Source organism: Doryrhamphus excisus, linkage group LG5 (assembly GCF_037039965.1).
Source record: "Doryrhamphus excisus strain RoL-2023G ecotype Guam linkage group LG5, RoL_Dexc_Guam_v1.1, whole genome shotgun sequence".
Classification (NCBI taxonomy): domain Eukaryota; kingdom Metazoa; phylum Chordata; class Actinopteri; order Syngnathiformes; family Syngnathidae; genus Doryrhamphus; species Doryrhamphus excisus.
This window is the reverse complement of record NC_136361.1, coordinates 14,765,512-14,782,697: the sequence shown is the minus strand read 5'-3', so window position 1 is coordinate 14,782,697 and position 17,186 is coordinate 14,765,512. Positions and strand designations below refer to the sequence as shown.

The 17,186-nt window shown below is 41.9% G+C and overlaps 1 protein-coding gene and 1 long non-coding RNA gene across 4 annotated transcripts in view; both read left to right on the top strand.

Annotated features, from left to right (window-relative positions):
• Positions 1 to 511: 511 nt before the first annotated feature.
• Positions 512 to 16,543, top strand: eva1ba (eva-1 homolog Ba (C. elegans)). Of its 2 annotated transcripts, XM_058052822.2 has the most exons (4): positions 512 to 777; positions 12,378 to 12,524; positions 14,588 to 14,677; positions 15,302 to 16,543. In XM_058052822.2, the coding sequence occupies exons 3-4, from the start codon at positions 14,611 to 14,613 to the stop codon at positions 15,730 to 15,732; spliced, it is 498 nt and encodes a 165-aa protein (XP_057908805.2). In that variant the 5' UTR covers positions 512 to 777; positions 12,378 to 12,524; positions 14,588 to 14,610; the 3' UTR covers positions 15,733 to 16,543. The 2 variants fall into 2 exon arrangements, with proteins under 2 accessions (XP_057908805.2, XP_078646900.1); XM_078790774.1 differs by lacking the exons at positions 512 to 777; positions 12,378 to 12,524 and adding an exon at positions 12,698 to 12,716.
• A 6-nt stretch (positions 16,544 to 16,549) lies between these two features.
• The window catches only part of LOC131105079 (uncharacterized), a 99,490-nt gene continuing 98,853 nt past the window's right edge, over positions 16,550 to 17,186 (top strand). For both annotated transcript variants that reach the window (XR_013627407.1, XR_013627406.1), the window contains exon 1: positions 16,550 to 16,692. This is a non-coding gene — a long non-coding RNA (uncharacterized LOC131105079). The remainder of the gene's footprint in view (positions 16,693 to 17,186) is intronic.

The window sequence follows — 17,186 nt, the reverse complement described above, 5'->3', positions numbered from 1 at the left end:
TTTAGGCTCTAGGAACACTATTACTGTTAAAACATCATTTATAAAGTCACTTTTTCATAAGAAGGGGGCAGAGCGAACACATTTTTGGGACCTATAAAAGTGATATTAAAATTGTCACTCATGTAATATTCCTTTTTTTTGCTGTGGCTTGTGTTTCTGTTTTAAGTCCACTGTTCTTGGAGTCAATGGCCCCCGTCTGCATGTCAGTCATTATAGGAGCAACACGGATGGTTGCGATATCATGCATCTTTACATACACATCTAATCACCTATTGTTTATTTGTTGGAAAAACAAACCCATTTTCCTGGACCTGGTAGCCACACCTCCCACTTTCACACACACACACACACACTCACACACACACGTTGCCTTCTCCCTCCCCTTCCTTTACAATCTTGACCATTTTAGGCTGTTCCTTCTTTTTGCTGTTGGAAAAAGAGCAGGGGGGGGGCATAGTATGACAGCTTTTTCCTGCTTCTTGTGAACTGGAGCCGGGAAAAAGAGAGAGAGAGAGAGCGAGTGTGTTAGTCAGCCTCCTCCAACTTGGAGGGGAAGTTACCACCTCTTCCCAGTCTCACACAGACTCACACTCTTTTTACAGGACTTAAACCACAGCAGCAAGAGACCATCCCGGGCTGCTTGTGTGTGATGAATGCCTGCCTCTCTCCCTCTTCATACACACCATTCTTTATGGTAGATTTCAGAGGAAACCTGCCTGATGTACTCTGTGTGGAGTGAAGCGTGAGACTTGGACATGATTTGTTGTGACTAGACTGGTGAGTTTGCATGTATTCTACTGTATTGTATTTCATTCAATAACAATAGCAGTGCATGAATGCGGGACATCTTCATTGATAAGCAGTTTATGCATCCTTGTTCAGCAAGATAACCTTTCTATAACCCTACCTTACACTTTCACTTTTGCTATTTTACCAAGCATGCAAAGCCATCCCAACAATGTCTATTTATTGCAACGCAACAAGAGTACAGAGACAGTTAAGCAGTACAAAATACACAATATAGAAAAATAAACAATATAAACAACCCAAGTATTAACAAAAATCAACAGTTTTTCCCAGAGTTATATACAATACAGTATGTAGATAATATGATGAGATTAGATATATGACCAATCTATACACTGAGATCTTGTTAGAGAGTTAATATGAGGCATTATAGAAATACTTCACATAGAACTTAGTATATTGCATTTAGAGCCCTTAGTATTGCACATGGAGGTTGCTGCTAAGACTATGTTTGCACCATGCAAGTTGTTCTAAAAATGAGCTGATGCAGCATATATATTTGAGCCAGGATGTAAGCTTTCCTGTTCAGCTGCTCATTGGTGGCCAACCGGTTTGTGGATAATCACTTTAATGCAAACAAATCACAAAAACAGTCAAATGTACATGCAACTCCTCCATTATAATGACTGTCCATCTACCTCCATAGGGATATTAGCGTTTAGCACTTCTTATCAGGCAGAAAGAGACATGAGGGACAGCACTGCTCTCAGGGGTCCCCTTCAATTGAGCGCACTTAAGCTCCTCCAGTCAATCAGATAACCCTGATAACATAGGATTAAGTGTTAATGCTTGTTTTACTGACCCCCCCCCCCCCCTCCAAGGCCGCGGTTGACTTCTGCACGACCTCTCCGAGCTATTCAGACTTTCCTCAACCACAACCACCGACTCATTTCATCAGTACGCTTTGTCTTTATCTGTCCCTAGGATGGTTGTTAACTGCTCTTCTTGGTCTCGGGTTCTGGTTTAGACTCCTTTGGTGGCAGTTTTACAAAGTAGAGATCCCAGGGAGGTCAGAGTCAGAATTAGGTTTTAAGGATCAATTCCACCGTGGCATGGAAATAGGAGTTCTGAATATTCAGAGAGGGTGGCAGGGCGCGGGGGTTGCGGGGGATGCTGGAGACTATCCCAGCTGTCTTCGGGCGAGAGGCGGGGTACACCCTGGACTGGTCGGCAGCCAATCACAGGGCACATATAGACAAACAACCATTCACACTCACATTCATACCTATGGACAATTTGGAGTTGCTAATTAACCTAGCATGTTTTTGGAATGTGGGAGGAAACCGGAGTACCCGGAGAAAACCCACACATGCACGGGGAGAACATGCAAACTCCACATAGAGATGACCGAGGGTGGAATTGAACCCTGGTCTCTTAGCTGTGCTCTGCGCACTAACCACTAGACCACCGTGCCGCTCATCTTGGAATCAATAGTATTTTAAATCAGGATACCTTCACACTGGGGGCTGCACAAGTGGTTAGCGCACAGACCTCACAGCTAGAAGACCAGGGTTCAATTCCACCCTCGGCCATCTTTGTGTGGAGTTTGCATGTTCTCCGCATGCATGCGTGGGTTTTCTCCGGGGTTCTCCGGTTTCCTCCCACATTCCAAAAACATGCTAGGTTAATTGGTGACTCCAAATTGTCCATAGGTATGAATGTGAGTGTGAATGGTTGTTTGTCTATATGTGCCCTGTGATTGGCTGGTGACCAGTCCAGGGTGTACCCCGCCTCTCGCCCGAAGACAGCTGGGATAGGCTCCAGCACCCCCACGGCCCTCATGAGGAAAAAGCGTTAGAAAATGAATGAATGAATGAATGTTTATCTAGCTTATAGAGAAATGTACTTCATCTGGAATTGGCATCGTTTGTTACTAAAAGAGTATTGATTGTGAATCAAAACTTTACTGGATAAATCTGATTTAATCGTGAGTTGTTTGATTCACATCCCAACTTGTAAATGTTTTACCCCTTGCATTTCAATATTAGACCACAAACATCATGTGTCCATAACGTTTTCCCATATTCAATGACAGCTGCTTTGACAAGTGCCCTAATACATCCCTGCTATGACAGTGAAGTGTGACAGTTCCTGATGTAATTCCCCTGCAGGCAATGCTCTTTTGCTAAAACGTTGGTATTCCATGTCAAAACATCAGGAATGTTTGAAAAACGGCATAGAAAAACCAGTCATGGAAAAAGGCAAACACGTGTTGTGTGTCACAGGCTAATAGGCGGCGGTCGTGTAATTGATACAGCGTGTGGTGCTGGGTGGCGTACAAGATCGATGTGAGCTTATGCTTTTTTGACGATTGGGGAGTAAGAGTGAAATGTTGTAGCCATCTGTCCATTTTCGATAGCGTTTATCCTCATTTGGGTTGCGGGGGTATGTCGGAGCTTATCCCAGCTGATGTCAGGGCGAGAGGTGGGGTACACCCTGGACTGGTCGCCAGCCAATCACAAGGCACATATAGACAAACAACCATTCACACTCACATTCATACCTATGGACAATTTGGAGTTAACCTAGCATGTTTTTGGAATGTGGGAGGAAACCGGAGTACCCCGAGAAAACCCACGCATGCGCGGGGAGAACATGCAAACTCCACACAGAGATGGCCGAGGGTGGAATTGAACCCTGGTCTCCAAGCTGTGCTCTGCACGCTAACCACTAGTCCACCGTGCCGCCCATCTTGGAATCAATAGCATTTTAAATCAGGATACCTTCACACTGGGGGCTGCACCCAGGACTGGTCGCCAGCCAATCACAGGAGTGGAATATCATCAAATAAATGCTTTCAATAAGATTGCATGCATTGGAGTGAGCAGCTTGTACATAGTGTGATAACATCGGTATAAAGAAATGCGACTTGGGATATCTGCACGTGATTTACATACTAAAGCAAAGTGATGCTGCTTCACATCAGGAGCACATCTGGCCGCTATTAACCACTTGCCCTAACCCCCAGCGCCGTGGCATATCTCCATTACCCTCCCATTACCTGCCAGGGCTCACTGAACACGCTCTCTACGGGACAAGCATTACACTGTGGTAGCCCCCCCCCCTCCGAAACATGAGGATACGCTGGGAGTCATCCAGGCCTGGCGTCACACTGGCGTTGAATTTATAAGTCTATCTTTTATTGAAAAGTCTTGTTAATGCCAGTGCTGGCCCAGGTCTGTGTTTACTCATTGGTTCTGTTGTTCATTGAGTGCACGTCAAAAAAAAAAAAAAGTGTGGCCAAAGTCAAACACATCATCAACACGTGACCAAACACACAAAGTTCTTTTAGATTCAACATCAAACGTAAGGATCATGTCCTGGAAGCGTTCGGGAGTGCTGCACAAACACGCAGGGCTTCGTTTGAGAGCCACTACAGAGGGAATTTAGCACAAGTTGCATTTTGCTTTTTGAACATGCAGCTGGGAACACAAAGCTGAGAGCTTAAGTTATGAACAGTGGAAGTAGTACAAATATTAATAGAGCTGAGCATTTGGACCAAAGTCTTAAACATGACAACCGCATCTTCTTTTTAACATGCCTTGAACATTTTTACAGCAGGGCAAACAATAAACAGCGGAGAATCAAACACCAATCACTTCCATATGTTTTCCAAAAGCGTACCACATAAAATAATGGCCCATATTTCCAAAACCGATACCCCTTTACATAAAATTTGATGTAGTTATCATAGTTTTGTATCGAATTGTTTACCACAGATACCAAAGATACAGTATTTACTTATTTATATCTGTGATTAAATGTGATTAATCATGAGTTAACTACATACAAAATGTGATTAATCGTAATTAAATATTTTAATCAATTAACAGCTCTAATTAAAAGGTAAAAACAATGCAACTCTTTAAAGATAAAGGTATAGCTCCATGTCAGATAGGGCGTCATAATGTAATGTAATGATCACGTGATTGGTGAATAATTGTATCTTGAAGCATGATAGAGCACTACTTGGCTGCAACCAGCAGAGGCACTTTTAATTCATTTATTAATTCATTCATGAAATTTTATGTAGTTATCATAGAATTGTTTACCACAAAGATACAGTATTTACATTCCTACTTTTTATAGATCAAAACGTCTTTAGATCTGTGATTAGATGTGATTAATCATGAGTTAATTATAGATTTAAAATGTGATTAATCATGATTAAATATTTTACTCGATTAACAGCTCTAATTAAAAGGTAAAAACAATACATCTCTTTAAAGATAAAGGTATAGTTCCATGCCAGATTGTATCTTGAAGCATGAAGTGCACTACTTGGCTGCAACCAGCAGAGGCACTTTTAATTCATTTATTAATTCATTCATGAAATTTTATGTAGTTATCATAGAATTGTTTACCACAAAGATACAGTATTTACATCCCTACTTTTATAGATCAAAACATATTTAGATCTGTGATTACATGTGATTAATCATGAGTTAACTATAGATAAAAAAAATTGATTAATCATGATTAAATATTTTACTCGATTAACAGCTCTAATTAAAAGGTAAAAACAATACATCTCTTTAAAGATAAAGGCATAGTTCCATGCCAGATTGTATCTTGAAGCATGAAGTGCACTACTTGGCTGCAACCAGCAGAGGCACTTTTAATTCATTTACAATAACATGACAACTATGGGATGCATTCATTTACCCGGTATGAAACAGAATGTCAAAATTTCACATTGAGAGTAATAGTCACAAAATAACAATGAATTTATGCCCTGACATACAAGCGTAAAAGGAAGTGAACCAGTAGAAATTTAGGTTTTTGATAGACTTTGAAACTTTAAACATTGTTAGACTTTGATAAAGTCTCTTGTGATGACAGTTCCAAGTCCAACATTTTGTGCGTATTTTTCCAGAAAATTCCGTTGGAATTACATGTTTCACTCTACAACAGTTGTGTTCAATTTTAAAGGTACCACTGTACACAGTATATGAATGGATATGAAATGTACTGTAATACTCAATGTAGCCTTCCTATTATCTGTGGTGTGCTCCAAAACTCTATGTGGTTGTTTCACAATGTTCCAATCGCTCTCACTAAATCAAACCGTAGGATTTTTTTCGAAAGTTCTCAGTGACCTAAGTCTGGTTTGGAACGTGGGGGTCAACCACAGGCCTGTCTTGTGTCCAAATGCTACAGCTAAACATTAGAGACCCTGGAAAGACCTTGACAAGGAGGTCCTTCTTGCTGTCCTAAGGACCAAAGAAAGTTTGTTTGTTGTGGCTTCCATTAGAGGTTACCTTCACCTTACTGAGCTTCACGTTTCCACAGAGATGTTGTCCTCCATCTCAGCTCCTCCGAGGAGTTTCACATTTTAACATTTCCACTTTCTGACCTGCTTATTCTAAAAATGCTGAGCCGCAGGAACTTTTTAATGAACTACTTGCAGAGACGCAGGATACTGTAAATTCTAATGGCAGCTTCTCATATCCGACACCAAAAACAACAATTGTGACTAATTAAAATCTATTTTTAGTCTGCCAGCCAGCCACCGCCAAACCACCGAAAAAAGCAGTTTGCGGCTTGTATTGAAATTCCAGGTGCTAAAAATATCCGTTCTGTGTCATTAAAAGCAGGAAACAACACGGACGGTGCTGTGCTCCCTTGTTATTATTTCATCAGTGCGTATATCAAATGTTTCAACTCTCTACATAAATTCCAAAGTTCTTCATTGCTTTACCGCAGTTTTTGTGCTGCTGTTCGGAGCGCTGTGGATAAATCATTGAGATTACATCTGTAGACACCAGACATCCTCCACTTATGAAACTGGACTTGGATGATCCGGGAATCTTATTTCCAAAAGGAAAGTCCATTGTTGTTTTAGGATGATAAGAAAATAATCGCACAAGATGATAGTTTGGAACTGACATCCTCCATTCGAACAATGCTCAGACAGAAATAGAATTGTCGTCGGAACATTCTCTGTGTATTATTAATATTAGTATTGGCAGTTTTTTTTCAACTATGATAATTATAGGTTATCACCTTCGGTCTCGGGCTGATACTGGCACGCGGGGGCATGATACTGGGCCTGATACCAGACAAACCATGTGATGATCTTATTATTCATTCATTCATTTTCTACCGCTTTTTCCTCACGAGGGTCGCGGGGGTGCTGGAGCCTATCCCAGCTGTCTTTGGGCGAGAGGCGGGGTACACCCTGGACTGGTCACCAAACAAACATTCACACTCACATTCATACCTATGGACAATTTGGAGTCGCCAATTAACCTAGCATGTTTTTGGAATGTGGGAGGAAACCGGAGTACCCGGAGAAAACCCACGCATGCACGGGGAGAACATTCAAACTCCACATAGAGATGCCCGAGGGTGCAATTGAACCCTGGTCTCCTAGCTGTGAGGTCTGCGCGCTAACCACTAGACCGCTGTGCCACCCAATCTTATTATCACATACTATTTAATCATGAGCTTATTATCACGTACTATTTAATCAAAAGTACATTTTGTTTCCAGAAAATGTTCAGTTTATTACATGTATTATATCTAAACAGTGTAAACACAATAATTGCAAAAATATTTCAACAATAATATTTTATCAACAGTCTTATCTTATCAATGTCTGACAATTAAAGTTCCATTAAAAAAGCGGTAGAAAATGAATGAATGAATAATCAAGTTTGGGTTTTTTGGTGACTGGAGAAGCACTAGTCACTAAGCACTCGTGCGCTGTTCTCTGATTGGTTGTTTCACAGGCACGATACCAGAGCAGCGCGCTCTGAGTGGACAGCTACGGGGGCTGATACTGGACATGGTTAAACTCTATATTTTATCAGTATCACTGCCCTGGGCTTTGACACAGTATCATTTCGGCCTTTTCCCGTATCATTCATGGGCGGTTTCTAGGGTACAGGGCCAATTAATACTGTAGTATGTGATAAAATGTTTTATTTATCCTGTCAAGACCAGGCTAAATGACCATCAGAAAAACACAGGAAGAGGATGCTTCATTGTTACACCTCAGGATATGACGCCAGGAAAGACACAATTATAAGCCTGGCCGGGACCAAAAATAGGACAAGATATTAATATCATGGGAGAACTCATTACAACTCTTCCAGTCTGGATATGAAAGCTGCTTTCAAGAGTCAAATATACCCAACCACTGCAGAAATATTTGTGTTAAGATCTTCCCACAGTGCCACAGACGAGCGCACTGTTTTTTTGGCACAGCGGTTTTGCGGCGCTCAGCACTCCATAACAATGCGTGCTATAGAGTGTGCGCTAAAGGGTTTTACTGCTGTGTGACGCCTTTGTTAAAAACGACGAGGTTGTTGTAAAAACGGCGAATGTTTGTGAGAGGAACGCAAACTTGGCACGCTTGAAATTTGTTTTAGGGAGGTCTGTTAATAATTCCCCTCGCAACGAAACAATAACACAACAAGTGTGGTGTAATTAGTATTTACTTTAGATGGGGCTCTAAATGGATCCCCCAAGGAGTCCCGATGGAGATCAGGTTGTCCACATTCCAGCATAAGGTGTGCAAGTGTTAACTTTGACCTTGATTACTCAGATACTATAGCTATTTACTTTATTACCCTGGAGTCAAAAGCAAAGATCTCAGTGAAAGGATGCTTGGCTGACAGAGAGTGGATTAGTGGGAGGACATTTAGCTCTGTGGGGGACTGGAGAAGTAATTGAAAAACAAGGAAGTAAGTGCAACAGATAGCAGAAACTCAGTTCCGTTTTTTGTCTAGGAATACGTGAAGCCATAAGATAAGTTTTGAATACAGGTACACTGTGAAGTTCTGATGGGTAAACTTTCACAAATGGATGTAACAAGGAAGACATTATTTCATGCAAATTAACTCTGCTGTAATCCATAATGTTTTATTACTAGCAAACCCTGCAGTACAAATAGTACACAGTGGAAAACCAAACTGTATTGCTTGACACCAGTCGGACATTCATTTTCTACCGCTTTTTCCTCACAATGGTCCCAGGGGGTGCTGGAGCCTATCCCATCTGTCTTTGGGCGAGAGGCGGGGTACACCCTGGACTGGTCGCCAGCCAATCACAGGGCACATATAGACAAACAACCATTCACACTCACATTCATACCTATGGACAATTTGGAGTCACCAATTAACCTAGCATGTTTTTGGAATGTGGGAGGAAACCGGAGTACCCGAAGAAAACCCACGCATGTTTTTCTTGACAGCGTACTTCCTGTGGCGGTTATTTTTTCATCCATGTAATATGACTGAAAAATCATATAATTCATCAAATTTAAATCAGGATACCTTCACACTGGGGGCTGCACGAGTGGTTAGCGCGCAGACCTCACAGCTAGGAGACCATGGTTCAATTCCACCCTCGGCCATCTCTGTGTGGAGTTTGCATGTTCTCCTCGTGCATGCGTGGGTTTTCTCCGGGTACTCTGGTTTCCTCCCACATTCCAAAAACATGCTAGGTTAATTGGTGACTCCAAATTGTCCATAGGTATGAATGTGAGTGTGAATGGTTGTTTGTCTATATGTGCCCTGTGATTGGCTGGCGACCAGTCCAGGGTGCACCCTGCCTCTCGCCCGAAGACAGCTGGGATAGGCTCCAGCACCCCAGTGACCCTTGTGATGATAAGCGGGAGAAAATTAATGAATGAATGAACTTTCACACTGCATTTCAGTTCCCATTTTTAAAATTTTTTGCTCATATTTTTTGCTGTATGTGACCTGTATCTGAATTTTTGCATTTGATGTTGTGCTTTTGCGCACGCCTGTCACTTCCCAGACACTTTTCATTCACATTAAAAGGTCGCATTTTTTTGGTGATGTGACATAAAAAATGCAATTTAAAGGGGACATATTGTGCCTTTTCTGTGTCTCAATTTGTGCACTTTCATACTTAAGTACAAGGTGTGCATAATATGCATAGTATGCTAATTTTTCGACCCTTTGTATTGAGTTATGGTCTCCTATAGAGCAGCTACACACAATAACCCGCACAGAAAATTAGATTTTTCAGAATCTGCACCTATTCCAGCTGTATTTCCTTTGATTGGTCTGTTTTAATTTATTCCACCCACGGCCCGCCTCCAAGCATTCCCATTCACATAAGTCTGCCCCTCTGTGACATCACAAAGGGGAATTTTTACCACACCTTTTGAAACTGAGCGTTTTGAGCCATCCCAAACTTCTTTCAAGGCTCACTTCCATATGCGCAAAGCTCATTATTTGGAGAATACAGGAGAATACAACATTCTAACTACATTTATAGGTCAGAAGAGTGGAAAAGGCATAAGAGGTTCCCTTTAAATCTATGATGGAAGTATGCGGTTTGAGACACAGCCTTGGTTTATGTTGTCTTGACTACAAGCTGAGTTGAGATCAACCTCTAACCCTTAAAAAGCACCCAAGTGCTGCTAAAAAAATATGTAGCTGGCAGCTGGGCCTTTTTTTAGGGGTACAAGTTGTAAGAAGGTCAAAGTGCGACATTTTTCACAGCCCACCTACTTAGAAGCAACCAACACCCCCTCAGGTTTGAGACTTTTCAAGGTCAATTTTAAATGTATGGTGTCATGGTCTTTTGGGTACTTTTGGGTATTTTTACTGAAGAGTCTTATATTGTCTAGTATATACTGCAAAGTTTAGGGCAGGGGTCTCAAACTCAATTTACTTGGGGGCCACTGGAGCTAGGGTCTGGGTGAGACTAGGCCGCATCAGGCCCCCCCCCCCAAAAAAACACATTTATTAATAACAAAAAAATTTAAAAAAACGTCGCTTTGGTTGCAATTTTCTAGAAGAAAAGCTCTGATAAAACATTCCACTGTTCTCAAATATCTTACTTTTTATTTTTCTACACAAAATAAGATGAAAAATAAATTTAAAAAATCAAGAATAAAGAAAATCAATCAATCAATCAGTAATAAATAAATAAATATAATAATAATAATAAAACGGCAAATAATAAAAACTTAAGAAACTGGGTACATGATACCATACAGCATCCATATCAAACTTGCGCGGGCCGCACTAACATTAAACTTTCATATCAAGGCGGGGGCCTCAAACTAGTGTCCTGTGGGCCACATTTGGCCCGCGGGCTGTGTGTTTGAGGCCCCTGGTTTAGGGGGTATAGAGTGTCCCGGGTAGTTGGCTTCTGTTCAGTGTTATTAAGGTCACTTGCAGTAGAAAGTTTTAGGGGTTTTGCAGTGATCTTAGGCCAAGTTTAACAGCCAGTTATTGGAATGTTTGGAGTTCCTCAGGGCCAAATGTGACAGGTTGTTAAATATCCAGCAAAGAATTGAAGTAGACTGGACTAGCTGAGGGATGGTTTCTCCGCTTTTGATGACAATAGAGGTGAAAGAAAGGATGTTTTAAAGTCATTCATGTTTGAACACAAATAAACATCTAATAAACAAACTAGCCATTAAAGAAATATGGCAACCAATATCCATTATGGTAATGGTTTTATTTCATTTCAACGTGCATCAGATTACAATTGAATGCATCACATAATCAGTTCACAGTTCCACATGTCCAAAAGGAGTAGGAAGAAGTAAAGCTTATTAAATCCTACCCCTCCATCCAGTACTTTTACAATCAGTAACTGTTACATTTGTTCACTTCCTGCTTTCTTAATATAGTTTAAGTTTTTTTTAATTAATTTATTTATTTTTTATTTTATTTTTGTCATGTACCGAAGTACGAGGTGATATGACCATACAATGACATAATCGGTACATTTCCATGCATAAATGCATTACATTTGTTCACTTCCTGCTTTCCATAATACAGCTTAAGTTTTTTTTTTTGTTTTTTTTTTAATAATGCACCTCGTACCGAAGTACAAGGTGATATAACCATCCAATTACATAATGGGTACCATAGTAAGTGTCAATGTAGTGATATGTATAGCACATCATGACTGGTTCAAGACTCTTCATCCTTGTATTTAGCAAACATCAACTGCATCACGTTTAAGAGAAAATGGGGAAATCAGACGGCTAAAATTTGCATAATTTTTTGTTTCTTTTACAATCAGTAACTGTTACATTTGTTCACTTCCTGCTTTCAGTAATGCAGTTTAAGGTTATCTCACAAAAGTTAGTACACCCCTCACATTGTTGTTCTACTTAAGGATTTTCTAGGAGTATAAGAATATTGCCAACACCCAGAAACTGAGCTAGCAAAACCATCCAGTCCCCTCAGGGTAGGCCTCGCCATGATCCACCAAAGAAGTTGAGTGCACATGCTCAGCATCACATGTACATGTTGTAAAATAGACATATGAGTGCCGCCGGCATTGGTTCGGGGTCAGTCTGCCAGCGCTCGGACCATATTTCGCTGACTGCATCAAATTGGTCTGCACGGCTGTCATCTCAGAAGGAAGATGATGAACACGAGAGCCGTGTATGATGCACGTAAAAGCAAACCAAAAGCGCCAATTTTTTTTTTGCAGTGAAAGTGTTCCCTCTGGTCCTCTTACTCCAATAGGCCGACTGTTGTTTGCATTGCAGACGCCTCAGTGACTTTGGATCTAATGTGGCTTGACGTCTGTGTGTGTATGTTGTGTGTTTGCTCATGTCTCAGGGTGTCCAAATGAACTGAGGACCAAAGATCGCAAAGCTTGTTCCAAATCGAGAAGGACAAAGTAAAGGAGCGTGATTGTTTCACATCACATCCATTCTCCACACCATGAACTCGGACTGAAGACCCACTTTGCAGTTTAATTCCGTGGTAAGTACCTCATCTCCATTCTGTTTACAAGAACGTTGTTTTTGCTTCACTCGTGACTCCTAAATCTACATGACATATGGTCGACATGTGTGGTTTTTTTTGTGGCTGAATTTTCCCAAAACAGTCAAATAAGGTATAAATCACAGAGGCATTGACATCATGACAGAGACCCTTCACTGAGGTCACCAGAAGGTGAGATTTGGACAGACATAAACATGCGGTTAGTGCAATTTAAAGCTATCCATGTTACCTATGTGTGGGCACGATGACATGTGGTTCCACTTAAGAGAGCCGGCAGGTTAGTGCGGGACGACTTGCCAGTACGTCATCATTTCTCAAGATGTTTTTTTTTTTTGCGCCGCCAGCCACAAGACGAGGCCCATGTTGGTGATCATCTGGGAATTATTCTGGTTATAAGCACCTCCCATCTCTGTGTGGAGTTTGCATGTTCTCCCCGTGCATTCGTGGGTTTTCTCCGGGTACTCCGGTTTCCTCCCACATTCCAAAAAAACATGCTAGGTTAATTGGTGACTCCAAATTGTCCATAGGTATGAATGTGAGTGTGAATGGTTGTTTGTCTATATGTTGCCCTGTGATTGGCTGGCTGGCGACCAGTGCAGGGTGTACCCCGCCTCTCACCTGAAGACAGCTGGGATAGGCTCCAGCGTCCCCCGCGACCCTCGTGAGGAAAAGAGGTAGAAAATGAATGAATGAATGATCTGCAGTGTGAAGGTTCATTCATTAATTTTCTACCACTTATCCTCACGAGGGTCGGGGGTGCTGGAGCCTATCCCAGTCCAGCCTACACCCTGGACTGGTCGCCAGCCAATCCCAGGGCACATATAGACAAACAACCATTCACACTCACATTCATACCTATGGACAATTTGGAGTCACCAATTAACCTAGCATGTTTTTGGAATGTGGGAGGAAACCGGAGTACCCGGAGAAAACCCACGCATGCACGGGGAGAACATGCAAACTCCACACAGAGATGACCGAGGGTAGAGTCGAACCCTGGTCCTCCTAGCTGTGAGGTCTGCGCGCTAACCACTGGACCACCGTGCTGCCCCCCACTGCAGATCAGTTCCCATTTATTTATTTCTTGTTCAAACTGTATGTGACCAGTATCTGATTTTTTTTTTTTTTTTGCAATTTTTGCGTTTGATGTTGTCCTTTTGCGCACTCATGTCACTTCTCAGACACTTTTTGTTCATATTAAAAAGTCGCATTTTTTTGGTGATGTGACATAAAAAATGGTCTATATGTGCCCTGTGATTGGCTGGCGACCAGTACAGGGTGTACCCTGCCTCTCGCCCGAAGACAGCTGGGATAGGCTCCAGCACCCCCGCGAAAATGAATGAATGAATAAGCACCCCCTTTTATTTTCTATTGGTTTGTTTTATGTTTCTATTGGCTTTTCAGTACTGTGATTGGCTGGCGACCAGTCCAGGGTGAATGAAGTCAGCTGGGATAGGCTCCAGCATACCCCCATGACACCAATGACTGGAATTTACATTTTTGGGACCCCTAAAGGTTGTGTTAGGCATGCCACCATAAGCTATATCTGTTTTAGGGCTAAACAGGGTCTGGAACTAATGAACCACTATAAACGAGGGACTGTATCTCAATGTGCTGGTGGTCTTGTAAGGTCTGTAAGGTCAAAAGTCATCAAGGGTCTTAGTTGTCAAGGACAAAAATGTCCACACTGTACAAACATGCCTCACAAGGGTTTCTGCCGATCCCATCAGAAAGAGTTCCTAGTCGAGTGCATGCAAAATTGACCCCGACCTCTGAGACGGAAAGGCAGTAGCAGCGTACCATGTGCCAGATGCATTATGACGACCCCCAGATGAAGTGGGCGCGAAAAAGAGGCACACAGAGGCGCTTTTGTGTGATACTCGGTAGGCGTCATCCCGCCCACCCGCAAGGCATGTGAAGAACCGCTGCGGTTTCGTGGGTTCGACATCCAAGTGCTGCACGGAATTCTCTCCACACTGGAAAAGCATGGATGTTTAAAAGTCATTCCCGACATAAGGGTGCGTGTGATTTATCTGTTGCAGCTTTGAAGGACACGAAAGCCACTATGGATGTGAAGAAGAAAGAAATGGACCTCCTGAGTAACAGCATAGCTGCTTATGCACACATTAAAGGTAAGTCAGATGTAGTATCCAACACTGATTTAGTCATGTAAGTAAATTATTGCTCAATATATGCTAACCTATTCAAAAACAAATTGTTAAAGTTATTTCATTAATAATTCATTAATTTTAGTTTTATATGTCTAGTTGGTGGTAAAATAAATGCAGAGGTTTTAGATGAGATCATACAGTGTATGGTTGGGACTCAGATAAGCCAAAGAAAAAGCAACTTTAGAGGCCTCATTCATTCATTTTCTACCGCTTTTTCCTCACAAGGGTCGCGGGGGGTGCTGGAGCCTATCCCAGCTGTCTTCGGGCGAGAGGCGGGGTACACCCTGGGCTGGTCGCCAGCCAATCACAGGGCACATATAGACAAACAACCATTCACACTCACATTCATACCTATGGACAATTTGGAGTCACCAATTAACCTAGCATGTTTTTGGAATGTGGGAGGAAACCGGAGTACCCGGAGAAAACCCACGCATGCACGGGGAGAACATGCAAACTCCACACAGAGATGGCTGAGGGTGGAATTCAACCCTGGTCTCCTAGCTGTGAAGTCTGCGCGCTACTTTAGAGGCCTATTTTTCCACAAAGAAAGTGTCTATAAAATGATTGTACTTGTTCACCCAGCAAACCCAGAGACCTTCGGGCTTTACTTCGTGCTGGGCGTGTGTTTCGGCCTGGTGCTGACCCTCTGCCTGCTGGTCATCCGCATCTCCTGCAAGCCACGCACAAACCTGTCCTCGTCTGCCGCCGCCGCTCCGGAGAAAAAGCAGCCGAAAGACATCGAGGACGACGAGGACAGCGATGACGAAGACGACGATGAGAGGTCTCACGACGTGGAAGCGCCGGCTTCGCTACTCGCCACCGAGATCCCCGTCTGCAACCACAGCAGCAACCATTCCGACGGGACGCTGAACGTGTTCACTTCGGCCGACGAGCTGGAAAGAGCACAGCGGCTGGAGGAGCGGGAGAGGATCATACGGGAGATATGGAGGAACGGACAACCAGATATTTTGGGCTCAGGAACGGGGACCATTGGAAGAGTGCATTACTACTAAGCCACATGACTTGAAGGCCCACTGTGGTGTGTTTAACTGTGACATTGCACTTGCTACGTTACAATACTGACAATGAAAACCAAAAGGTGTCTTAAAAGACTGCAGAATGAATGGAGCTGATGACACTTGAAGCTTTGAGTGTGGCACTTAATGTGTTATGTATTGAGTATGAAATGAAAGCATTCATATGGACACTATTTAGAATGTACTCTATGTTGCAATGAAGGTTCTCATCTAGGTGAAACTGTCGTGCCCCTGTAAAGGAAATTACAATGATTAAATAACAATTCCACAGCACATGATGTTACAAATAAAATATAGTTATCACAGTCAGGTTGCTATTAAATGACATATTTTCTGAATTATTTTCACCAAAAAGGAAATTAAAGTATTAAATAATTAAGCTCAAATAATCTGCTGTTGATTCTTCACAGGAAAAAAATAAACTAGATAATAAAATATGTGGGAATAACAACAAAACTGCCACTTGCGTGAGAAAAATGTTTTTACTAGACTTCTGAAAGGAAGCAGTATGAGATGCCATAGGATTTTAGTAATTTCCTTAAAAATAGAGGGCAGTATTTTTTAAGAAAATACCGCACAGAACAATAGCTGGAACCTATAATTGTGTCACATGCACGCCCCCAGGGAAGGATAGTGTAGTTTTATGTGTTTTTATTACTTGCATTCCATGTATTTGTGTATTTTGTACATAAATATCTCTTATAAAGAACAATGTGTCATTTTTCCATCATATACTCTTTTTATATGAAGAGCTCGGTGGATCTCGCTTCAACCAATAAGAGGCCAGCTTGTTGGGAAAACTGACCAATCAGGGTTAAGCTTTCACCAGCTACTTTGTTGATTTGTGAATGCACTTCTACAAACATTTGTATGTCCTCAACAAGCTAGTGGAAGCCATCACACGGCAGACGTGCACGACAAGTGGACCCCAAACAAGTAAGAAAAGTTTCTAAGGAACATGTATTCATATTGACCCTAATGTCTTACGTTGGAGTTTGTGAACACGACATAAACGAAGCTATTATGAACCACTTTGGTACCGTTAGCATGTAGCTCGAAGACACTACACCGGCTACACTGACGGCTAATTAGCCATAACTAAATTCAGGTGAATGGCTACCCAATGCTACTATGCTAATGTTATTTTTTGGGGTTTACCCTCATTGCATGTTTTCTCTTTATCAAGCTTGAGGATGTGACTAGAAAGTTAATGTGATGGGCATTACAGGAAAACGTACATTAATGAAATTACTGTGGAAGAATTGCGGAAATAGTCTGTTCTCGAGTGGCATTTAAATCATATTTCCCCCCTCTCGTGTCTAAAATGTCCCCCAAAGCAAGCCCTGGAGTAAATTCCCATGAAGCCACACTCATGAATCTGTGACAAGCTGCTCTTTGTCATTATTTCATTTTTTTTTTATTCTGAACTC

What these genes read in the sequence shown, in the direction of transcription:
- eva1ba (XM_058052822.2), top strand. Translation starts at nt 14,611, where the DNA reads ATGGATGTGAAGAAGAAAGAAATGGACCTCCTGAGTAACAGCATAGCT. An exon ending in TGCTTATGCACACATTAAAG is followed by an intron (nt 14,678 to 15,301) that starts GTAAGTCAGATG and finishes TTGTTCACCCAG; the next exon opens with CAAACCCAGAGACCTTCGGG.